At 41.6% G+C, this 27,121-nt stretch overlaps 1 protein-coding gene across 1 annotated transcript in view; it reads left to right on the top strand.

The window, feature by feature from the left end:
* Nucleotides 1–27,121, top strand: part of LOC126474234 (uncharacterized) — a 70,737-nt gene that overhangs the window by 35,818 nt on the left and 7,798 nt on the right. Inside the window, exons 5-6 of the mRNA XM_050101698.1 lie at nucleotides 15,066–15,366; nucleotides 24,087–24,306. Of these exons, the coding sequence (XP_049957655.1) occupies nucleotides 15,066–15,366; nucleotides 24,087–24,306 (521 nt within the window). The remainder of the gene's footprint in view (nucleotides 1–15,065; nucleotides 15,367–24,086; nucleotides 24,307–27,121) is intronic.

The following is a 27,121-nucleotide window of genomic DNA, read 5'->3' on the forward strand; positions in this document are numbered from 1 at the left end:
CTAGGGGCTAATGACCTCAGAAGTTGAGTCCCATAGTGCTCAGAGCCATTTTTCTGCTGCTGGTGCCAGCTATTGCAGAACAACAGAACCACGTGGAAATGAAAGAGAGAGCTTCAAGCGTTAGCACTACGCTGACGACATCTGGCGTGGACATCCAGAATCACTACAAAAAAAATAGGAGGCATTACTTTAGGAACAACCCTCGCATATTGATAGATATATCAGTGTGTCAAGCTCTTTATTAGCAACTGCATTCATCATCATTATTTCTCATGTCTGTTCAAAATTGTGGCATTGAAATACCCAACAACTAGAATTTACCTTTATATTTCTTGGGAATTAATGGTCTATTTTGCTTTGTTGCATTTGGGAATTGGATTGAACCTTGTTGCTGACACCTTTGCCTAGATTAAATTGGTAGCTAGGATCATTATTTCTGTACTTTTCAATTTCACTTTGTCTGTTTAAAAGAGTAGTATTGAGATGTGTTAATGGAGGACATACTACATCAACTCTTGAAGAGAGGTGGTGCTATGGTCCCCTACCGACGTTGTCCTCTGTCTCAATCCTTCAGTGCTCATTTTCTCACAGCTCGTTCTCTCACTGAAATAGCCAAGAAACTGTTTTCTAGGAATGTGCAAAAGACATACATACCATATTTCTTACAGTTAAGTAGCTCCTCCCACTTATTAGCACTGTAAGTTATGAAATGACTGGGTCAGCTTTGAATGCTGCACAGAGACAGGGACCTTCATACTTCTGTCACCAAACATAATCTTGGTAACACCCTCTGAGTGAAGTGACACACTCAGCAAACACATTGAATTGAAGACTGGATGTGGTGGTAATGTATCATAACATGCACAGTGCACGTTTTTTCGTATAGAATGTCAACAACATGATTGAAATGTACAATGCATAAGTTTCATGGAACAGTTAAACTTAGTTGTTTTATGTGTGCTTTCCAAATACGAACTTTACATCTCGGGAATTATCCGGTGACATTACATGTTACATAGTGCACCCAAGATTGAACTGCGTACGCGTCCTGCGGTTACTTGCCAGTCACAGACTTTCCGCTACATGGATCTTGCATGTTTGATTCTAGGTATCAGACTTTATGTGGGCTAGTTAAACATACATGTTGCAATTGCTATTTCGTAGTCCAGATTCTCACAGAGCTGTTACCGTGACAATTAGGCTCTTGAGACTTTAACTGCATACATGTTGCTCATGTGATGTCAAGGGGCAGACTGTCGATTTTGGGGAGGGGTTGGTCTTAAAAAGATGATGTAAAGATATTTGCTGAATCAGAATTTACTTGTTTTGAAAAATAGCTAGTTTAGATTTCTCTATCTTGAATGGACTTGATGCTAAGATGATGTGTTCCACTTTCATTGTCTTGAAAAGTTTATAGAACAATATGACGCATATGCATTGGGAATACCTTACGTAAGGGTATGGCAGCCATTTTTGGGTTTGTAATTATTAATGAAAGTTTGTGCAAATTCTTAATTAGTGAGGTGTCTCATTGGATTCGTAAAAATTAGGGTGACAAAAGGACAGTGTCAAAGTTTGTACTGTAACAAGCACAGAGACAAAATCTCCCATAGGAAATACAATGATGTGGAACAGTAAGTTAGTGTGAAAATTGAAATATATTACTGAGACACTGAAATAACATTATTTTAATGGATTAAGGCACTTTACACAAATATGCTAATTAGCTCACCAAATATCATACATGATGGACAGTAGTATTAACTGTAATTAGTTATAAATAAATTTTATTTAAAATAATAATGTGGATAACAAATTTAAGTGTGGGAAAGCTCAGTTAACCATTGGAAACTTTCACGTAAGTGTCACGTACCATGTAGGTAGCTGCATTGGAAAGTAGAATAAAATGTAGAAAAAATAAGATTGTTGATGGAAGCAGAAAACATAACAGGTGGAGAGATTCCACTGTGTTATTTCACATCAGGGCATCTGTTGAGTCGCATAAAATTTATAATTATTACTATTGTTAATGGGGAATGGACAGGAGAATTAAGTTTTAGTGGTCTATATTGTGATGTTAGATGAGTTTGCCATGTTACATTAACTGTTTTTGAAGAAGCTGTGGAAGTCTCACAGCCACAAAGTTAAAAATTAAATACAAGGGGGACAAGTGTTAGACAAAGAGAATAACTGTTTGGACTTCTGTTGTTGGTTTCAGGAGGAAGTAAAAAAATTAAAAAAAAAAAAAAAACACCTGCAAATAAGAAATTTCAGTAAAGGGATTGAAATTGTATACCACTGCTGACAACAGTAGTATATTTCATGAACTTCAATTCCCACTCCAAATTTTTCTTTGGTGTACTTTATTGCTTGTTCAGTGTACAAATTCAATAACACCAGGGATAGGCTACAACTGTGCCTCACTCCCTTCTCAACCACTGCTTCCCTTTCATGCCTCTCAAAGCATACAACTGCCATCTGGTTTTATACAAGTTGAAAATAGCCTTCCACTCCCTGTAATTTACCCCTGCTATCTTCAGAATTTCAAGGAGAGTATTTGAGTTAACATTATCAAAAGCTTTCTCTAAGTCTACAAATGTTATAAAAAAGGGTTTACCTTTACTTAACCTATCTTTTAAAATAAGTCGTAGGGTCATTATTGCCTTACTGATTCCTGCATTCCTCTAGAATCCAAACTGATCATCCCCGGGGTCAGCTTCTACCACTTTTTTCATTCATCTGTAAAGAATTTGTGTTAGTATTTTCCAATCGTGACTTATTAAACTCATATTCCATTACTTTTCTCACCTGTCAGCAGCTGCTTTCTTTGAAATTGGAATTACTATATTCTTCTTGAAATCTGATGGTATTTCGCCTGTCTCATACATCACACATCAGATGGACCCCCCCAAGAGCCTTGCCACTCTCTGGTAGGTTCATGGCTACCACGGTGCCCCAGCCTCTCCAGCATATTTTCCCTTAAGTGCTGCATGTCTATCCTCTTGCTGTTCTTTCTTCCCCTCTCTTGGGGAACATGTCTGAGGTGTTCTTTGGAATGTTCAGCATTTCCCATACCTGACATAAGAATAGGCTCACCACTGTTTATTGTTTCTTTTTTCCTTTCTTTCCTTTCTTCAGTCACCTTGTCCTGTCCTTCTGCTGCTTTGGAGTTTGAGGCTTCTCTTTTTCTTCTTCCTCCCTGTGTGCTCCTGAAGGCCAGCCCACACGTCTGATGTGTAACAGATGACTGGGTAGTGCGTAATTCCCAGACCCGCCATGACAGGTCTGTTTAGTACGTACCCCCTGGTACAGGGAGGGGTGATTGCCTCAGCTGTTACCGTCCCAAATTGCCAATTGGTCCCTCTGTCAGATGTTCAGGAGGTGTGACCTGACATGTGAACAATCACTGAAAGCAAGTGCGCCCATTCAGAATGGGGAGGAGGAAAGGGGGGGCCTTCAGTTGTGTAAGGAGTGTGCCATTGGAGATGCTGGCAGTCGTGGGGAATTTTCTCACAATGAGCCAATCATCATCATTCAGTCCACATCTACCAAAGGTAAATGGAATGACCCTCTAGATTCAAAGACCATCCCAGCTGCACCACGGTTCTTCGTGGTTTCACATACTGAAAACGGTTAATCCTTTTCAGTGACAAATCTGTTTCTAATTCAGAAAGGTGTTGATGCAATAGCCAGCCTTGTTAAATCTGGCTCTCATTTACACAATGGCACCTTGCATTTGGAGACTATTTCTGATTCTCAAGCACAATTGTTGCTTGCTGCTTCTTTTTTCCATGGCTATCCTGTTTGTGTTGAGGCCCATAGAACTGTGAATTCTACCCGTGGTGTTATTTACACTAGGTTGCTCGATGGTCTGACTGAGGCAGAAATCCAAACATACCTCTCACATCAGGGTGTTGTTACCATCCATTGGGCGAGGGAAGGGTAGATGCAGCCTTAGTGCCCATGCACACTCTTTCTCACCTATGGTAGAGTGGTGCTTCCGTCCAAGATCAAAGCAGGATATGAAGTTGAATAACATGTGGTAGGAATGTGCATGAGGGTGATTGTCCGCCGCCTCCTCCCCGCTGTATCAACTGCAATGGCGACCTTGCCGCCACCTCTCGAGATTGTTCCGTATCTCTCTGTCCAGGAGATCGGGTAAAGGAAAAAGTACCTTACTAGGTCGCTGGCAGGTTATTGGCTGGTCAGAAACATGAAGGACGTGGCCACACAGACATGCGACCTCAAATTCAGCACTGAGGTTGTGAAATCGCCCAGTGTCATGGTACCGTTGCCGTCTCATTGTCCAGCTGTGCAACAAGCCACCAAACATTCGTCTCCCAGGGCGATTTCACCTGCTACACAGCCAGCAGGCTGGAAAGGGCAGAAGGAATACTCCTGCGAAGACTTACTACGTCCCTCCAGCCAACGAATATCTGAGTTTTCTCTGCCAACCGGAAAGGTTCCAAGAAGTCAAACAAAGGCAAACAGTGTTCTCCTTTGCCGACTTGGAGATCCTCTTGGTGTCGCCACGCGATACCCACACTCGGCCAAACTCCATGTCGCAAGTGTGCACCACCTATCGTTTTTCTGTAGATCTCGTGGAGCAGGATCCTCCAGCCTCTGCACCCTGTAGCAGTGAGTCTTTGAAGGCTACCACTCTGTGCTGCTGAGGTGACACCCCTTCACTTTTTCCCTCCTCCCTTTCTCATGTTATGGCTATCCTACAATGGAACATTCGTGGCCTTTGATCAAACCAAAAGGACTTACAGCTGCTCATAGAATTGCAGTGTCTGCATGTTCTCTGCCTCCAGGAAACAAAATTACATCCACGTGACTGATTTGAGCTCTTGCATTTCTTCCCAGTCCGTTTTGACCTTCTCCCCTGAGGACAGCATTCCATCTCGTGGAGGAGTCATGCTGCTCATACATTCATAGTCAAACCATCTCCCTGACTACCTGCCTTCAAGCTGTTGCAGTTCCCCTTTTCCTTCCTCACTTGTACTTTTCACTCTTTACCGTTTACATCCCTCCGTCGTTCGATGGCACCAGGGCAGATTTTCCTCCAGCTTATTGTGTAGCTATCTCACCCATTTCTGCTGCTGGGTGACTTTAATGCCCACCATCCCCTTGAAGGTTCTCCCAGAACCTGTCAGAGAGGTGCTCTATTGGCTGACCTCAATCTTTTCCAGTTTCCTTTCAGGCTCCTTGCGCACCTGTTCCCATTGGATCTATCCTTCTGCACTGCCCAGCTTGCCCATCGTCGCTAGTGGTCCATTCTCTCTTAGACATACTCGAGTGACCATTTCCCATGTGCCATGTGATTGCTGACTCCTACCCCAGCTATTTGCACACACCCATATGGCAGCTTTCTAAGGCCAACTGGAGGCTTTACTTCTCCCTGGTAACCTTTGACAAACAACAGTTTCCACTGTTGTGACGACCTGGTAGAATATCTTACAAACATTATCCTTACTGCCGCAGAATGTTCCATTCCTCACACTTCTTTACCACGCTGTGTCCCGGTCCCTTGGTGGACTGAGGCATGCCGCGAGACAGTTCACGTGCGGAGACACGCTCTCCGCCTTTTTAACTGTCATCCTACAATGGCGAACTGCATTCATTATAAACTGTTGCGTGCACAAGTTCGTTGCATTCTTCAGGATAGCAAAAAAGCTGGGTGGATCTCATTCATTAGTTCTGTTATCAGTTCAATGCCCTCTTGCACCGTGTTTGCCAACATCTGACAGCTCTCTAGGACCAAGATCCAGTCCCCAATTTCTGGCCTGACTGTAGCAGACAATGTGATAATGGACCCTTTTGCTATCTCCAACACCTTGGGCCATCTTTTTTTTTTTTTTTTTTTTACTGCATCGTACATACAACTGCATCTGGGCAGAGGACATGGCTCATTTCCCAGACGCCGGCGTGAAACCACTGTCATACCTATATCTAAGCCCGGTAAGGACGAACATCTTCCATGTAGCTACCACCCTGTTTCTATAACCAGCTGTGTTTGCACGGTGATGGACCATATGATTCATATCCAGCTGGTATGGTGGCTCGAGTCACACAATTTACTAATCACTGCATATTGTGGGTTTCGAGTGTGCCGTTCTGCAGTTGACCAAATCGTCACTTCATCCACCTACGTCATGAATGGTTTTCTGCAGAAATCCCAGACTGTGACCATGTTTTTCGATTTGGAGATAGCCTAGGACTGGTATCGTCAGATCTCTCTACATGTGGGGCTTCTGTGGCTGCCTGCTCCATTTCCTTCAGGAATTATTAAAAGGCTGAGTTTTCAAGGTATGTGTTGGTTCTGCATTGTCGCACACCTTTATCCAGGAAAACAGTGTGTCTTATGGTTCTGTCCTGAGCATCGTCCTCTTTGCTATTGCCATTAGGCTTATCATGACCTGTCTCCTGCCAGGCATCTCCAGCTACCTTTTTGTTGACGATTTTACCATCTATTGAAGTTCTTCATGGACCTCTCGTGGAGCAGCATCTTCAACGATGTGTCGGATCACCTTCACTCATGGAGCATAGACAATGGCTTTCGTTTTCCCACTGACAAAACCATTTGTGAATTTGTGGTGGCACAGTTGGTTTCTTCACTGTCTTTGCATCTTGGGCCTGTTGCTGAACTGTTTGTTGAAACTATGTAATTCCTGGGCCTCGTGCTCTTTCATCTACATCTAAAGCCATTCTCCGCAAGCCACCTGATAGTGTGTGGCGGAATGTTTCTTGGTTCTCCCACCTGTCTTACCTGGCAGCCTGCTGTACATGGTCCCTCAATGTCCTATGTGCCTACAGTGGTACTTCCTGGAGAGCAGATTGTACTACCCTCCTCTGTTTGTACTGGTCCCTTGTCCGTTCGAAACTAGACTATGGTTGTTTCATTTAAACACCTGCACGTCAGTCTCTATTACGGCATCTTAATACTATCCACCCAAGTGGCATCCGTTTGGCCACTGGTGTCTTTTAACTATCCCGATTGAGAGTCTATAGACAGAAGCTGACAAACTACCGCCGTCCTACTGCCACGACTTTCTCCTCAGCAGATATGATGTCATTTGTCTGATATGTGTAGCCACCTGTCCTATGCCTCCTCCTTCAATTACTCCTGTGGTTGCCAGTATGCGGAGTGTCCCTCTTGTCTGTTGCCTCCTGGAGTTCGCTTTCGGCTCTTACTCTGTCAGTGTAACTTCACGCTACCTGCCACTTTCCCGGTGGCTTCGTGCGGCCCGTGTTCACCTTGGCCTTCACTCACTTTCTAAGGACACTACTGCAACCTTGCTCCATCGCCTTCAGTTTAACGACCTTTCCACAGAACTTTGTGACAATACTTCTGTGTACACTGATGGCTCTTGGACTGACTATGGTGTCAAGTGTGCCTTCGTCATTGACACCTACGTTTTTCAGCATTGGCTTCCGGAACACTGCTCAGTATTTACAGCAGAACTTTTCGCCCTGTATCAGGCCACGCAATACATCTGGCGACACAGGATTTTCAATTGCGTCATCTGCTCTGACTTCCTCAGTACCCTTCAAAACCTCTGTGTGCTGTGCACCATCTGTCCCTTAGTGCGACAGGTCCAGGAAAGCTGTCAGTTACTCACTCTTGATGGAGCCACACTGTGGTGTTTGTGGGTTCCTGGTCACATCGGTCTGTGGCAGTTCCACCTGCTTTTAATATTTCTTCATTTGTTGATTGTTGTCCTCGGTGTTGACATACTGCGTTGCTACACTGGCTGAAGAAATGGGTTGTGGATTCAGACACTGACTACTGCAAATTGTGTAGCCGACAGGTGCACAGTTGTGTTTCATAGTACTTTAATTTCACTGTTGACAAACCCCCCCCCCTCCCCAGTAATACACATTTTAGCCAGTTCATTAATAGTTTGCAGGTGAAACTCCACATACTGCTACAATAGTTTATTGTTGAATATCTATGAGCAGTAAAAACATAACCATAAAGTCCACAGTTCTTGAAGAATAATCAGGCACATATGGAGCAGTCACTGTCATTGGGTTGTACACAGAGCCTAATTGTTTAACACTTATTCCACAGTTAAATTGAAGCAGCGTTGTTGTTCTAACCAGCACAGGTTACTCGTCTGAAACTCGGCCGTGGATTGACTGTCTCGTGACCAAAAACTGAGACTTTATATATCATCACATTAATCGGTACTGAAACTACACACTGTTTGAAGTTTGATTTATAGAAATTACATTTAAAACTTGACTCATTAAATTAACTGAATACATCGTTAAATTGCTTCTTTTTAGCAGTTTCTTCTACTACGAGGGTTATGCCAAATTATTTGTTTAAATCATGAAATTAACAAATATAGTTACATAAACAATAATTTTGACAAAAATGTTAATTATTATGGATTAATGAAGGTCTGGTTTTGCTAACATGTTTTTGAATATTGCTAAATAGATACTTTAAGATTACTAGTACTTTGTCTTCCAAATGTTTACAATTATTACAGAATTTATACTTGTTTATATGTCAACAATAGAATTTAAATTATGAAACAATTACTGATTTTCCCCTATAATGAAAGATACTAACTAGTAATAGTCAAAATAAATTAGAAAATAAATTACATACATAAAACTAAGCTCTAAATTAGATCTGGTGTTATTTTCTTTAAATCTAAGGGCCAGTCTTTCTCTTTTATGAAAATACAGATTATACTCACGTATGTTAATGTAAAATAGTTCAAAATGAAAATATGAATTTTAAGGAGGCATATGACAAAACAAGAGGGGAATTAAAATTATCCCAGCTTGCTTCGTCACAGGTCTGACAGGAAACAAAGCTGCTGACACTGCGGCCAATTCTGCAGTCCTCGTGCCTGAGCCCACTAATTCTTACATTCCCTCCGATGATCTCTGTGTTGCTGTCTGTCAGCAGGTGGTGTCACTTTGGCATAACCACTAGTCTTCCCTTCACGGGAACAAGCTCTGGGTTATTAAGCCTCTCCCAGCAGCCTGCATGACCTCTCAGCCCTCTCATCATAAGGAGATCATTCTAGCTAGGTATTTTTAGACAATTTGTGAAGTGGTCCTCACCCACTTCTTTGTACACACTGTGCTTAATCATTGACAGTCCACCATTTCATGACGGAATACTCTCTCTCTCTCTCTCTCTCTTTTTTTTTTAAAGTCCCTTATGTTCTCGTTTGTATTTACCATGTGTTTAGCTAAAGACACGCAGGCTGTTGACCGCGTTTTACTTTTTATCTGTCGTAGTAATATTGCAAAGGCCATTTAATTTTTAGTTGAGGACCTCCATTTCTCTATGGAGTATTTAATAGACTTTTCTTCACATACCTGTATTTATCTGTCTCCTCTTCTGTCATTTGTAATTAATGTGTAGTCCTTTGTAACTCCTCTCTTTGTCTTTATGTTCTACAGTCCTGACATGGGCACATATGACCCTAGTTGTTTTTGCACCATAAAACAAAACAAGACATCAGATTGAAGAGTTCTCTCACAGCTGGCTCTTCCAAGGCTACCAGTAGTTCCCATGGAATACCACCTACTCCTGGGGCCTTGATTTGACTCACATCTTTCAGAGTTCTGTCGGATTCTTCTCACAGTATTGTATTTCCCATCTCTTCTTCATCTATGCTCACTCCCCATTTTGTAATATTTCTTTCAAGTTCCTATCCCTTGTACAGATGCTCTATATTCTCATTCCACCTTTGTACTTTTCCTTCTTTGCTTAGGACTGGTTTTCTTCTGAGCTCTTGATATTCAAGCAGCTGTTTCTTTTTTCCCCAAAGGCCTCTTTAATTTTCCTGTAGGTCGTATCTATCTTTTCCCTAGTGAAACAGGCTTCTAAATCCTTAAATAAGCCCTCTAGCCATTCCTGCTTAGCCATTTTGCATTTTATTTCGATCTCTTTTTTTTAACATTTGTATTCTCTGTGGCCTGTTTCATTTGCTGCATTTTTGTTTTCCTTTCATAAGTTAAATTCAGTATCTCGTGCATTATATGCTAAAACTCAATTCCATGCATTAAAAAGACACAAATTGCTCCTGGAGGTGGTAAGAGTGCCTCCAATATGCAGAGGTTTTTTATTTATTTCTTAGTCACGATGCAAAAGATATTTAAAATTAAAAGTTGCATAAACTACAGAAAGTAAGAAGTAATTAATCATTAAGAATGAAACAATTGTCACTGTAATTAAAACATTAAAGGCAGAATAACACACTTAAGTTGCTACATTTCCATTGTAATGTTAAGATAATGTTTTAGTCCCTTTTATAAATGTGTCGATTGCAACTGTATGTTGCTTGTATTAGATAATAAAACTGCACCGTGGTGTACATACTGAAGTATGAAATCAGATGGATTGCTCAAAACAATAAAAAATCAAGAATAACATCTGAAATTTATAAAATTGACATCCTAACAATAGCTCGCTATTCAGTTTTGATTAATGAATTAATTAAATTGTGATCAGAATTCTAACATTCTCTTTGTATTGTCATTATGTGAGTTTGGCTGGTTTAAAAAACTTAGTCATGAATTGTGTGTGAATGGAAAAAAACAGTAGCGCTCACATAACTGACAAAGTAAACACTTGCATACACTGATCAGCCAGAACATTATGCCTACCTACATGATAGCCAGTATGTCCACCTTTGGTATCGACAACAGCAGCCACGCATCACGGCATGGAAGCAATCCAGATGTGTTTGATCAGGTTCATATCTGTTGAGTTGAAGACCAGCATGCCAGTTGGAACTTGCCACTGCGTTCCTCGAACCACTTCCTCACACACCCGGCCTTGTGACACGGGGCATTATCTTGTTGAAAAATGCTGCTACCATTGGGAAATGATTGTCGTGAAGGGGTGTCGTGGTTTGCAACCAGTGTACGATATTCCTTGGCCGTCATGGTGCCTTGAACGAGCTCCACTGGACCCATGGGTACCCACTTGAACGTTCCCCATAGCATAGTGGAGGCATCGCCAGCTTGTCTCCTTTTCTCCCTCCTGAAGTGCAGGTGTCAAGGAGCTGTTCCCCCTGGAAGACAATGGATTCATGCTCTCCCACTGGTATGATGAGGAAGGTATTGGAATTCACCAGACCATGCAACACTCTGCCACTGCACGAATGTCCAATGCCAATAGTCATGTTCCCGTTTCATTTGTAGTTGTCATTGTCATAGTGGTAACATAAGCACATGCATAGTCTCTGGCTGTGGAGGCAATTGTGAGGAGTGTTCGGTGCACTGTGTGTTCAGACGCAATTGTATTCTACCCAGCATTAAAGTCTGATGTTACTTCCACCACATTTCACCACCTGTCCTGTTTTACCCGTGTGCCCAGCCTACGTTGTCGGACATCTGTTATAAGGGGCGGCCATCTGACCCCACAACATCTGGCTGTGGTTTCACCTTGTGTTGAAGACACCACAGCATTCTTCGAACACCTGACAAGTCGTGCAGTTTCCTAAATGCTTGTGCCAAGCCTGTGGGCCGTCACAATCTGCCCCCAGTCAGACTCTGATAGATCACATGCCTTCCCCATTCTACCCGTGGAGAGCATGCTCCTTGATACTACTAGGTCTACAACTGTGCTTCTGCCATTTTTTCTCGAAGTTCAAGGCTTTATTATGAAAAACAGACAAAAAATTATGATTCATAGTATTGCCATTGCTGGCCACTACATTCTCCCATCTTTCGGATAGCATACGAATCCCATGGCGGAAGAACTGGGTATCTTTTGTGGGGATCCATGAATTGATTCAATTTTGCACTTGTTCGTATGATCGGAAATGCTGGTCAGCCAGATTGTATGCCACTGATCAAAAACGGTGGTAGTCAGAGAGAGGGAGGGATAGGACTTCTTATTTCAACGTTTGCACATATATTTTGACAGGTTTTGTGACATGGAGTCTAGCACTGACCTGCTGCAAAATTACCTTTACACGTCTGTCGCTGTATTGTGCCCATTTGTGTTTCAGTGCTGGTCTCGAACGCATCAATTGCTTTCGATAATGATGTCCTGTGACTGTCTTTGTCTGTTTCAGTAGCTATGAAAATGTTCTGTCTTCCCCCGCCATGCCTGTCTTAGACATCAAAATCACCATTCTTAAGCCGTTGAAAACATTCTCTGCACGTTCTTCCAATAATAGTTCTCTCACCATTGGTCTTACCCAGCATTTTAAGAGCCACAGCTGCAGATTTCTTCACGTTAAAGCAGAAAATTAAAACTTCCTGCAAATGGCGAGAAACGGGTACGTAAGTTGACGTACTTAATCAAGAATAACCGTATGATGCAATCACAAATCGACTAATATTTTTATGCCATTATGTTTACAGATGCCTAAGCTTATTGTATTACACCTATGACCAGCCACCTGATCCCCACTTGCCACTACTGCAGTCTGTTGCAAAACGGCGGAAGCAAAGTTGTAGACCTAATACATGCATCATGTGTGTGACTAGCAGTCATTCCTCGTCAGGTGACGCTGCTATCACCTGGACATGATAGTAGGTTGAGGGACATAAATGTTCTGACTGATCAGTGTGTCTGCTGCAACAATTATGTTGTATTGCATGCATTGGTATCAAATTTATGAATGAAGATTACAAATAAATTAACGATTTTAAGAAGTTCAATATTTGCATTGTGAGACATTGATGGAACAGGTTAAATAGTAATGTGGTATTGGTCACTTCGTATCTTATGGCCTGCAACATGAATCTTTTAATGCATTTTTGGGCATGGATAAAACTGTCATGACAATAAATCTGGTTTAACAACATATTATGAAAAGTGTAGACTGCTGCCATATAGAGGAGATTTTGAGTCGCAGACAGGCACAACAAAAAGACTTCTACGCATTTGAGCTTTCGGCCAAAAGGCCTTGTTCTAAAATGGAAAATACACATACACTCACGCAACCACAACTCGCACACCACTGTCTGTGGCCACTGAGGCCAGACTACGAGCAACTGCACAGGATGGGAGAAGCAATGCTTGGTTGGTGGGGCTAAGGAGGAGGCTGGGTCAGAGAGGGTAAGGGGTAGCAAGGTAGGTGTCAGGAGGGCGTAGTGCTGCTTGTGGGAAATTGTAGGGATGTTGATGGGCAAAGGACAGGGCTGTTATGTGAAGTCAGGACATTCCCTGCTCCCACTCCAGCACTACACGGCCTTCTTTTCCACCAGCGCACTCGCTAGTCTTTTTCCACTCTTCTGCTTCTCCTCTTTAACACTCCACCCATCCTCATACCTCTCAACTGTACCTAGTATCCCTACCCTACGCACACTATGTCATTGCGCTTTATCACAAGCAACACTACAGTCTCCTACACCCCTACCCTGCGATCCCTTCTCCTCCCTCCCCAGCCTAACCTCCTCCTTACCTCTGTCACCTGCAGATTGCTTCTCCCATCAGGTGCAGTTGCTCACACTCTAGCCTCAATGACCACAGACAGTCATGTGCGCGAGTGTCGCGTTTGCGCGAGTGTCGCGTTTGCGCGAGTGTCGCGTTTGCGCGAGTGTCGCGTTTGCGCGAGTGTCGCGTTTGCGCGAGTGTCGCGTTTGCGCGAGTGTCGCGTTTGCGCGAGTGTCGCGTTTGCGCGAGTGTCGCGTTTGCGCGAGTGTCGCGTTTGCGCGAGTGTCGCGTTTGCGCGAGTGTCGCGTTTGCGCGAGTGTCGCGTTTGCGCGAGTGTCGCGTTTGCGCGAGTGTCGCGTTTGCGCGAGTGTCGCGTTTGCGCGAGTGTCGCGTTTGCGCTGGACAGTGCACGGAATCCCATCATCTCCACGATTTGCTCAAATCGAAGACGACAGATTGCGTCAACGGCCGTGGCAAACAGCAACGCAGAGGGCGACTGAGTTCCGCTATTCCACCAGCGAGGGCGCTGCCGGCGGGCAGTGTGGTTCAACTATGAAGTTTTCGACGCATTCACAGAATAGTTACGGTACGCTATATATTGCGGAACGGAGGACGTTTTCGCCAGTCTGAGACGGCTCACCTGAAGATGACTGGCAGGTGCCCAGTTGAAATATCGTGCGAAGTATTGAAAGACGACCGGCTGCAAGCCCGAAATTTGTTTGAACAGTCGCGTCATCTACTTCAGAAGAAAGCTTTTTGGCTTAAAGCTCAAATGTATAGCTGTCTTTTTGTTGTGGCAGTCTGCAGATCAATATTGTCTAGGTATGGTGAGTAGCAATCTATCCTCTTCTTAATATTGTCATTATTCTGTCCTGGATTTTCCATTGTTTAAATGAGGTTTATGGAAGATTTTCAGGTGGCTATGGGGAGTGTTTGTTTTATGGTGCTAAGAAGCCATGTACATGTGGGATATTTGTTTAGAGTGAGGTCACATTAATAGTGCTGAAGGGGGGGGGCGTCGCTCCCAGGCTAGAGAGAAGTGTGGATGGATTTGCAGCATTCCAAGAAGTGATTAGTGCTGTTTGTGTAGGATGGAAAGCTTTATGTGGTGGATTGAATGAACTTGTCAACCAGGGCTGAGAAACATTTGGTGGACCCAGGTACTGTAGTATGACTAATAGCATGTTTTTCAGTTGATTCATGTAGGGGTTAGAAGCAACAAAGCAGGAGATTCAAATTACAGAGTAGTTATGAGATGCTGCTATTTGTTAGGTGAGGGGTAAACTCTAAAGATATCAGGTTGTAATGCTGGAAACATAATAAATAAGTCGATCTCAGTGAAAGGATGTAGAAGAGAAAATGTAAATGTGAAAGGGGCGGAGGAAAGCAGCTAGTTGAGAAATGGAGGGGAGCTATAGGTGGAAAGGCCAGTGTAAATTAAGATCACATGATTGGAGTCATGGTGTGAGGGGGACAGAAGACAATCATTTAACACCTGTGGCACTCAGAATCATCCCTGTTGGAATAACATATCAACGCTGCTGAAGTGAAGTGATGAAGCATATCAATGACAGTTTCTGAACACAACTATTTGTAGCTCTAACTTTATATTTCTGCTCAGTTCAGCAGTTTGCCATACAATGCATCCTACTACAAGCAAAAATATGTTGTGTTACATTTTCGTCTTTCTATTTAGGTTTCAAAGAATGATGGAAGTTTTGGTAGAGTGCGGTTTTTCGTCAGAGTGTCCCCTGGATCTTGCCCTTGGCATAATGAGGCGCCTTGAAGTTTGCTCATATGAATGTGATGAGACAAAAGCTCTCACTGTGTACTTCACATGGTATTCTCTTGCAAGAAAATTAACAACTGTCATTGACAAGTTTCTTGAAGTGGATCCAGATCTGAGAAATAAACTACTTGAGATGCTGCTCGGGTTTCCAATTACACGAGCAGATTACTTCAGACTTGCTGCTGACAAGCTTACAGATGAAAAACAGGTAAGCTAACAATACACAGTCTTTCCCTTTGTGTATTGCTCTTTCTTGTTATACAATTATTTAGTGTATAACACCTAAAGGCGTTTTCATAATGAGCTCTAAAGAACATCTGAAGCAAGGTAATGTCTGACAATGTAGTTTTTCACTTTTTTGTCATCTGTACTTCAGCTGTTAAACACCCATGTCTGTTTAAAAATATGCTTTCTTTTTAAACTGATTATGAGTGGTCAGAATTAACATTTGTGATGTTAACATGAGGGAGCACATAAGTAAACAAAAATTGAGGCAAAGGCTCTAGAATCGGGCAAATTCAAAACAGCATGTTTATGTCATCACATAAAGGACACGTTTGTGGTGTGGCCATAGGGAGTGGAAAAACTTAAGAGTTTCTAAAACATTCACAACTCTATCAATGATAATGATATGAAATTCATGATGGGACTCAAAAAACAGGACAACTACTTTTTTTTGCCATTTTCATAAATTCACTCTTCAGTGTTCCTCTTAAGCACACCAGTGTAGACATGTGTACTGAATCACCTTAATGAAAAATCCATGCAATATGCATGTTGATTTATATCTAAAAGCCAACTTAGGTAGTTTTCTTTGTGTGAGAACACGTGTGCAACCTTGTGTGCTGATTTAAAGTTCTAGACTCGAATATTTTACTGCTCCTGTCGTTTACACGTAATCTTTCATTGATTGTGCCAATACCTGTTTGTATTGTGATATATTGTGAAACTTCGAACATTGATAAGTGCCGCATGTAGAGGAACTCTGGCCCAAGTTTAAGAGAAAAATTGACCATGCAGTGGACAGATACATACCCAGTAGAACTGTCAATAACAGGAGGGAACCTCAGTGGTGCGCATTCACTGTAAAGAAACTTCTAAGCTAAGAGACTCCTGCATAATAGGTGTAAAAGAAAGTGTAGGGCTATGGAGAGAGAGATGCTGAATGAAATGTGTTTGGCTGTCAAAAGAGCAATGCGTGATGTCTTTAATGACCGTCATAGCAGAATATTGTCAAGTGATCTTTCACAGAACCCAAAGAAATGCTTGTCGTGTGTAAAGACTGTTAGTGACACCAAAGTTAGTGTCCAGTGAATGAGACAGGAATTAAAATTGAGGTTAGCAGAGCAAAAGCTGAAATGCTTAATTCCGTTTTCGAATGTTCCTTCATAAAGGGAAACCCAGGAAAATTGCACAATTTAATCCTCATTTCACTGAAAAGATGAATGAAGTAAGTATTAGTGCCATTGGTGTTGAGAAGCAGCTGAAATCGTTAAAACTGAACAAAGCTCCAGGGCCCAATGGAATCCCTGTCAGATTCCGTACTGAATTAGCGGCTTCTAACTATAATCTGTTGTAGAGCCCTCGAACAAAAAACCGTGGCCAGTTCTTGGAAGAGGCACAGGTCACACTCACCTACAGAGAGGGTATTAGAAGTGTCCCACAAAACTAGTCCTATGTCCTTGACATTGATTTGTTGTAGAATCTTAGAATATATTCTGAGCTCAAACATAATGAGGTATCTTGAACAGAATGGCCTCCTCAGTGCCAACCGACATAGATTTCGAAAACATTGATCATGTGAAACCCAACATGCACTTTTCTCACATCATACTGGAAGCATCTTATAAAGGCAGTAGAGTTGATGTTGTATTTCTTGATTCAAAAGAAAAAAAAAATAATAATTGACTCAGTACCACACCAGTGCTTATTGCCAAAAGTATGATCATATGGGATATCAAGTGAAATTTTTGATTGGATTGAGGACTTTTTGGTAGGGAGGACACGTTATCTGGAATAGTGTCATCATCAGATGTAGAAGTAACTACGGGTGTGCCCCAGGGAAGTGTGTTCATGTTTTATATTAATGACCTCACAGACAATGTTAATAGCAAAATCAGGCTTTCTGCAGATGATGCAGTTACCTATATTGAAGTGCTGTCTGAAAGAAGCTGCATAAATATTCAGTCAGGTTATGATAAGATTTCAAAGTGATGGAGAGATTGGCTACTTATTTTAAATATTCAAAAATGTAATATTTTGCACTTCACAAAAAGGAAAAAAATGTAGCATGCTATGATTATAATATCAGTGAATTACAGTTGGAATCAGCCAACTCATATAAATAACTGAGTGTAACAAGTTGCGGGATATGAAATGGAATGATCACGTAGGTTCGGTCATGGGTAAAGCAGGTCGTAGACTTTGGTTTATTGGAAGTATACTGGGGAAGGACAATCAATCTACAAAGGAGATTGCTTGCAGATCACTCGTGCGACTGGTTGTGGAATATTGCTCAAATGTGTGGGACCTGTACCAGATAGGACTAACAGGGGATATTGAACATATACAGAGAGGGGCAGCACGAATGGTGACTGGTCCATTTAATCCGTGAGAGAGATACTGAAGGAACTGAACTGGAAGATAGACGTAAACTGTGCCAAAAGTCTATTGACAAAGCTTTAAGAACTGACGTTAAGGGGGGTAGGACGTCAAACGGGCCGACTTGGAGCAGGAGAGGCACCACAGGACATTTTAATTTCCACTGTCAATATTTTTACAAATAAATTCATGAAACTTTAACAGCATGACAAGGAAGGATTCAGGATTCATACTCATAACAGTGGAAGCTCAAAAACTTAATAATGGAAGGAAACATTCCACATGGGAAAAATTATATATAAAAACAAAGATGAGGTGACTTACCGAACAAAAGCGCTGGCAGGTCGATAGACACACAAACAAACACAAACACACACACAAAATTCAAGCTTTCGCAACAAACTGTTGCCTCATCAGGAAAGAGGGAAGGAGTGGGGAAGACGAAAGGAAGTGGGTTTTAAAGGAGAGGGTAAGGAGTCATTCCAATCCCGGGAGCGGAAAGACTTACCTTAGGGGGAAAGAAGGACAGGTATACACTCGCGCGCACACACACACATATCCATCCACACATACAGACACAAGCAGACATATTTAAAGACCCTCTTTCCTGATGAGGCAACAGTTTGTTGCGAAAGCTTGAATTTTGTGTGTATGTTTGTGTTTGTTTGTGTGTCTATCGACCTGCCAGCGCTTTTGTTCGGTAAGTCACCTCATCTTTGTTTTTTTTTATATATATATATATAATGGAAGGAAACATTCCACGTGGGAAAAATTATATATAAAAACAAAGATGAGGTGACTTACCGAACAAAAGCGCTGGCAGGTCGATAGACACACAAACATACACACAAAATTCAAGCTTTCGCAACAGACTGTTGCCTCATCAGGAAAGAGGGAAGGAGAGGGGAAGACGAAAGGAACTGGGTTTTAAGGGAGAGAGTAAGGAGTCATTCCAATCCCGGGAGCGGAAAGACTTACCTTAGGGGGAAAAAAGGACAGCATACAAACAGTAGTTACAGGTGTATGAAACTCTAGGATTTTCCAAATCTAATAAAAACTGTGGAAAAAATTGAGATAATTAACTATAAAACTTGAGTTTTTTTTCTAAACATGAAGTTTAAAATGTAGCAGTTCATTCATTTTTTCATAAATTAAATAACTTCTAGAGTTTCATACACCTGTAACTATGGTTTGTATGCTGTGCAAAAGTCATTGAAGAATCTCTCTTACTTAGGAAGAAAAGTGTGCCTATAGCAACAAATGCAGCCAGTAATAAGCAAAAAAATGATGAAATTTCGCATGTATATATATATATATATATATATATATATATATATATATATATATATATATATATATATATATATATAAAAATAATAGAGGGAAACATTCCATGTGGGAAAAATATATCTAAAAAGAAAGATGATGAAACTTACCAAACAAAAGCGCTGGCAGGTCGATAGACACACAAACAAACACAAACATACACACAAAATTCTAGTTTTCGCAACCAATGGTTGCCTCGTCAGGAAAGAGGGAAGGAGAAGGAAAGACAAAAGGATATGGGTTTTAAGGGAGAGGGTAAGGAGTCATTTCAATCCCGGGAGCGGAAAGACTTACCTTAGGGGGAAAAAAGGACAGGTATACACTCGCGCGCACACACACACATATCCATCCACACATACACAGACACAAGCAGACATTTGCCTTTACAAGAGTATCGTGGTGCTACCATCAAATTAGTTAGAGGGGTGGGAAGGATAGTGGGCAGAAATGTCCTGCCCACTATCCTTCCCACAGTGGTTTTCTACCATCCACTGAACCTACACAATATACTCGTCCATGCTTACACTGCTTACACAATCCCTGCTCCCAGTCCCTTACCTCATGCCTCATATCCCTGTAACAGACCTAGGTGCAAGACCTGTCCAGTAAATCTTCCCACCACCACCACCACCACCACCACCACCACCACCTACCCCAGTCCAGTCACAAACATCACCTATCCCATCAAAGGCAGGGCTACCTGTGAGACGAGTCGTGATCTAAAAGCTCTGCGGCAACCACTGGGCTGATTTCTATGTGGACATGACAACCAACAAGCTGCCTGTCCACATGAATGGCCACTGACAAACTGTGACCAAGAAACAAGTGGACCATTCTGTTGCTGAGCACGCTGCCCCACATGACATCCTTCATTTCAATAATTGCTTCACAACCTGTGCCATATGGTTCCTTCCCAACAACACCTGCTTTTCTGAATTGCAGGTGGGAACTTTGCCTGCAATATATCCTACATTCCCGTAACCTTTGTGGCCTCAACCTTCGTTAGTCATTGTCCTCATCCATCCAGCCCCTTCCCTGTTCCCATTCCAGCACTACACACGACCACCGTGCCCAGTCATTTTACTTCTCTCCTTTTCCGCTACCCCCCCCCCGCCCCCGACCTCTCCCCTGCCCTCTCTCTTACCTCCTGACTGCACATAGCTGCCCTACCCTTTCTCCACCTCGTCCCTACATGCTCCTCAGCAGCACTTCTGTCCTCAATCCTCACTCTGCTATCCCCTCCCCTCCCCACACCACCCCAGGCTCCTCCTTACCCCCACCGTCGCCACTCCCATTATGCACTGGTGCTGCTGCTCACAGTGTGTCTTCAGTCGCCAGAGACTGCAGGTGTGTGTGTGTGTGTGTGTGTGTGTGTGTGTGTGTGTGTGTGTGTGTGCGTGCGTGTGCGTGTGCGTGCGCGCGCGCGTGTGTGTGCGTGTGCGCGCACGTGTGTGCGCGAGCGCGCGTGCGACAAAGGCCATATGGCCAAAAGCTAATTTGTGACCGTCTTTCTGTTGTGCCTATCAGTGACTCAGCGTCTCCACTATATGGTGAGTGGCAACATTCCTTCTCATAATACTGTTACAAACTACAACAATCCATTGGTGTGCTTAAAAAATGACAATTTTATGAAACACAGGAGGAAATAGCATTAAATTCTATCATCTTAAAAATTCTTGTTGTATTGGAACAGATTTGCAGTAAAAGTTCTTGTACATCTATGGATACTGTGTGCAAACATTATGCTACTTTTTAAGTAAAGGTGACATTAAGAAGTGGTAACGTTGTCCTTCAACAAAAATTACTTGATTTTTAACCCAGATCAATATTTTATTTGGTTTTGAGAGATTGTAACAATTTACTAAGTGGGTTGCAAATGAGAAATTCAGTTGCTGTTCAGGTATTAATACCAGGTATAAACATTACAGCTTTAGTTGATTATGGTGACATTCAAATAAAACAAGATGAAAAATTAATCCAGAATCAAATGTCTAAGAAACAAAATAAACCATATGAAACTGTAATTGTTGTCACAAGAATAGATTACAGCTGCAAGACTCGTGTACATAGTACCAACAGTCGTTAGTAGATTGCAGGACGAAGTAAGTTCGAGCATTGGACTGAATTGTAATTGTAATTGTGATCTTTTATTTATGTATTAATTGCTACAGTTACATATGACCTGCACTCTAGAAGATACTGGCAACATATTGTCCAAACACAGCACTATGGAAGGGTTTGGAGGAGAAAAAGTGATAACAGCTTGGCTGGTAACTTGATCAGTGCAGGGAGGGGAGCAGTGAGCGGGGAGCAAATTATGTCTTGTTACCAGTGATGGGAATTTATACTGCATACTTTGGCATTTTAGGCACATGTACAATGTTTTAACTGCAGCTGGCCTGAATCCATTTGCAGTTGGAACCTTAAAATTGGACAAATACTCAGTAAAAGTCTAGATACAGGCCAGGGGTGTACTTACATGTATGATGGGAACAAAAGTGGCTGTGTTCTCAGGCCCCATGGCAACCAAGACCTCAGAAATCACAACATGTTCAAAAGAAATAGTCAAATATATGTGACAACGAAGATATAAATTTTGCAGCTGTGATATGATGATGATGATGATGATGATTAAAATAGTGATACCTGGGACGTCAGGGTTAGTAAGCAAAAGCTGTAGAAAAGAAAACGGGCCACAAATTAATGTAATCTATGTCTCTTCATTTATTTTATTTCGCCTTGTATTATAAAAATAGAGACAAGAAATCCCATAAATTTAGAGTAGGTATAGTATAATGTTAACTTTTTGGGCAGATACTTCATATCATTAAAACAGTTTGTAATTATGATTAGTCAGACTATGTTAAAAATAATTTTTTATCAAGAAGACTCTTGAAAAAAGTGGGTTCCTTTTATTCTCGGGGAAATACAATATTTCTCACATCTTATTTTATGATGGTCACCCCAAGACATGTCCCTTATGTTTTTGGCCGTATCATTGTTCAATTGCAAATCTTCTAGCTAGAAGGCACTCTGTACTCTGTAATTGTCTTGGCCCTTAACAAGGTTGATGGGGCCAGATGCAGGTGAGGTTTCTTTCATCCCTGGTGAGCCCTAGAAGACTTCTCTGTCCTAGGTACTGGCCCGACCTCTATATTTCTACTTCCATTTAAAATTATTTCTCAGCTCTGGCATCAATCATGATTTTGAGGCCATGGTTTTACTACTCCTACATTCTTTTGTAAGAAAACTGGCCAAGCCTGTGGTGTTTTTATCTCCACTTACATTATTACTCAGCTATGGCATCAGTATTTCTTTGAAGGCCTCACTTTTACTATTCCTATGTTCTTTTATAATACGATCAATTTTCTAGCCTGATATCACTAATTCCTTATGAAAGGTCTTTTGACTGAAGGATTGCTGACCTCCCAGTTAGACCCAACCAACCAGTCTTCTTACATCCATTCCTCACATGCCACCTGGATTCTTGCTACTTTCCAGCCATGGCCTTTATTGTTTACATTAAATTTTCAAATCTTGACCATAGTGGACTGGCCAAATCCAGGGAGCAACATGGTAGATTCAATAATGGGGCTGAATTTTGGGTATTAAGTTTCTCCCACAAACAGCAGTGTACATTTTCCCAGAACTAGGTTTGCACATCCTCGTCCTAAGTTTTCTCTGGTTAGCTAACATATTGACAGCACTGAGCTACTCAGGCTTTTAGCTCTTTTGATAGTTAACTTGGTTTCGTTGTGTATGCCTGCTGAAGACAAATTGCCTGACAAAACTTAATACTCTTTAAATGTATCAGCAGCAGCTCTGGGGAATGAACCATGTAGGTCTTCTGTGTTCTTACAAACTCGTCATTGTATCCCACCTGGCCTATGGATGACTACTTGTGGATTTGCAACTCCATTGATCCTATCCCGAACAGTGTTTACGATTAACAGCCGAAACCCCTCCACATAAGCTCTATTGATAGCCTCCTGACGGAAGTCTGACATCTCTGAGGGTTCAGTTTGCCAGATGTGAGACCAGTCAGGCTACATCACTGTGTTCCTCAACCAGCACTTCAGATGTTCTATGTCTGCCAGCTGGTGAAAATAGAGGATGTTTGCAGGAACCTCCAATTCCCCCCAATTGACTGAGTTATATATCAGGCATCCAATTTTGCCAGTGTGATGTTGTTGTTGTTGTTGTTGTTGTGGTTGTGGTCTTCAATCCAGAGACTGGTTTGATGCAGCTCTCCATGCTACTCTATCCTGTGCAAGCTTCATCACCTCCCAGTACCTACTGCAACCAATGTGAAACGAGAACTATACTTCCGTATTTTGGCATCCCTTATGTTTGCCAATAGTGCAATATTTGCTGAACAAGTAATAAGTTTCTCAAAGGAAAGCAGTTGATACTGCAAAATTGTATACTTTTTTTTAGTTTCATGTCAGCCACTGGGGTGAACACGGATGGTGTACCCAGTGCCACAACTGCCCTACTGCAAAATTATGCAGGTGGCTCACCCACATACCCCCATGGCTGACTGCTGTGGTCTGCTTGAGACTGATGCTGAAACAGTATAGTGTGTTTTTAGGAACTATGGCTGTAAGAAACTATGCTGATTGACGTCATTCAGTTTAACGAAAACCATTTAAGAGCCCCAGTTTTCCTGAAATTTAGTTAAAAACTACTTTCCAGGTTTCTGCAGGGATTTACATGAATCACCAGAACATTGTATCTTTTAATTGTGTACATTATATTTTACCATTAATTAGCAATAAACTGTGACAGGCATATTCTGTTTCAGTTTGCACTTTAGATTTAATGGCTGTCAGTATTGTATCATGTGTATGCAACTGTTTGTATGTAGAGGTGTCCCATTTGTTGTGACTACATAGGAAGGTTAATATCTTTGTTTCACATACCTCATATTGTTTTCAACTTTTGAATGACAGTGATAATATTCATTTCAGTACTACAGAATGAATGTTATTTCTGTTGCAGAAACCTTTTGATGTTTGGCGAAGTATACTCTCCAGTGCTGTTACTCACTGCACAGAGGAAGATAAGTTGAACAATAAAATGTGTGTTCATCTGTGTTCAAAGCTGATGGTATATCTGAAGAAGGACCTAAACCAGCAGCAGGGTTTATATATATCAAAGTTTATTCGTGTGCTTGGAGAAACTGTGCCCTGGAAAGATGTAACAAGTCATCTTGTTCACAGTTAGTACTTAGTGCAGTGTTTCTTCTGTTCTAGATACCCACAGTAGTTATTATTATGATTGATCTTGAGAAAATTTGGGTAACACACAAATGAGGTCAACACATAAATAGCTTCTTTTTTTCCACACCATAAACTGTTGGAGCATTTAATACTGAATTTCTTTATGAATACCAGGAATGTCATCATGCTAAATTAATTGAATTTGATGGTTACCTTGTAACAAAAGTTCCTGAGCAAATGCAGTTGGCTCATAGGACATTGCTGCTGTGTCAGAGTTGCTGGCTTATGGCACACAGTGCACTACATAGGGTGGCACAATTGTCTATGTTTACAGGTGATCTGAAGACGGCAGTGTAAGTTGCGAAACTTACCTATAAAAGATTACATTATTCAAATTGAATCTGAATTAATCCCATTCAACACAATACTTACGGAGAGTAGGGTGTGCTATGGTTAAGGCACGACTCACTTGGGAGCAGTGGGGTTCAGATTCCTGTCCAGCACTTATGGTTTTGCATTCTTCTGGAAATAGCAGTTCCATAGCTACACCTGATTTAGTGTTAACACTTGAAAATGTATGTACTATTTGGTTGGTGCATACCACATCACCATCATATGTAGTGTAACTGTGGCCATTGATGATGCCAGGTTGCAGCTTCAGAGCTGAGTGAATGCTTCAAGAATGCTCTTCTAGGAACAGTTTGTACTTATGGGTGCTGTATGGAAGTTAGTATGCGATGATGTACAATACATGTAGTGAGCCATTTTTGTTGTTGTGGAGATATCACTCTAGAATAATATTATTATTATAAACAGTGGGATAAAACTGGAGAGTTAATTGAACATATTAGGGAGTCTAAATAATATGCATTACAGCAAGTGTGTAGTACATTTAACATTATATTGGCAAACTTTGTTAGGAAAGGTTTTGCTTTTACTCTCAAGTTTTTTTAAATAATAGATTGGGTTTACAGTGCTTTGTTCTTAAAAACACATTTTCAATCACATGCAATAATTGTCCTCAGAAGATGTGTTGTTGTCACACTGTGGTTACACTTTCAAGAATCAGTTTTTGAATTTATGAGTGGAGGTGTGTGACTGTTTAATGTGTGGACATTAGCAATATTGTACAAATTGTAAATATTTCTTAAAAGTAACTCTTTACTCACGTAATAAACACCATGAATAGTGGTGGAAACACTGAGCTTGCTTTAAGGAGGAAGGCTGTTCAAATACTTGTCCACCCAAATGATTTTTGTTTTACTTAGTTTTAAATTTCTTAATGTAAATGCCAGGATAGTTCATGTGCAAAAGGTGCAGATGATTTCAGTCCCCATACTTCCTCCAAACCCAAATTGTGATGTGCTGTCAATAGTATTTTGAACCCAGCTTCCTTTTTCCTTTGGTGAGGTGAAGTTTGCTTCCTCCATTTCTTCTGCCCCAGCATTAGTGTTTAAAGATAAGTGAATGCACTAGGCACCTGCCGAACTTGAGCTTTTTGATAATACTGCAGTTTTAATAGGCATTAAACTGTAACCTTCCTTCCCTCCTCCTTTCCAACTTTGGTGACTTTGACTCATACTAACGGGTGTGTGCATGCTTTGTATTGTGAGAGGTCAGATGACACTGAAGACCATGTTGTTTGTAGCAGTTCTGCCTGCTTTATTTATCTTCTTCATTTGTTGTCCTCAGTGTTGACGTACTGCGTTGGTACACTGGCTTACAAATGGGTTGTGGATTCCGACACTGACTACTATAAATAATGTAGCTGACAGGTGCACAGTTGCATATCACAGTACTTTAATTTCACTGTTCAGAACCCCCTAATAATACACAGTTATATGGACCGGGCACTATAGTTTAACTTTCGATAACCCTCATTTATAGTTACCAGGCAAACCATCCACATACTGCTACAATAGTTTACCGTTGAACATCTACGAGCAGTAAAAACATAACCATATAATTTACAGTTCTTGAAGAATAAACAGGTACGTATGTCACTAGAAGCCTTCCTAAGAGACAGTCTCCATTCCTTCCGAACTGACTATGCAGATGTAGACAAGATGTGGCTCAAATTCAAAGATATAGTAGCAACAGCAATTGAGAGATTCATACCTCATAAATTGGTAAGAGATGGAACTGATCCCCCATGGTACACAAAACAGGTCCGAACGTTGTTGCAGAGGCAACGGAAAAAGCATGCGAAGTTCAGAACAACCCGAAATCCCAAAGATTGGCTAAAATTTACATACGTGCGAAATTTGGCACGGACTTAAATGAGAGATGCCTTTAATAGGTTCCACAACGAAACATTGTCTCAAAATTTGGTAGAAAATCCGAAGAAATTCTGGTCGTATGTGAAGTACACAAGCAGCAAGACGCAGTCAATACCTTCGCTGCGCGGCGCCGATGGTACTGTTGCCGACGACTGTGCCGCTAAAGCAGAGTTATTGAATGCAGTTTTCCGAAATTCCTTCACCAGGGAAGACGAATGGAATATTCCAGAATTTGAAACACGGACAGCTTCTAGCATGAGTTTCTTAGAAGTAGATACCTTAGGGGTTGCGAAGCAACTCAAATCGCTTGATACGGACAAGTCTTCAGGTCCAGATTGTATACTGATTAGGTTCCTTTCAGATTACGCTGATACAATAGCTCCCTACTTAGCAATCGTATACAACCGCTCGCTCACCGATAGATCTGTACCTACAGATCGGAAAATTGCGCAGGTCACACCAGTGTTTAAGAAGGGTAGTAGGAGTAATCCATCGAACTACAGACCTATATCATTGACGTTGGTTTGCAGTAGGG

This window comes from Schistocerca serialis, chromosome 4 (assembly GCF_023864345.2).
Source record: "Schistocerca serialis cubense isolate TAMUIC-IGC-003099 chromosome 4, iqSchSeri2.2, whole genome shotgun sequence".
NCBI classification, from domain to species: domain Eukaryota; kingdom Metazoa; phylum Arthropoda; class Insecta; order Orthoptera; family Acrididae; genus Schistocerca; species Schistocerca serialis.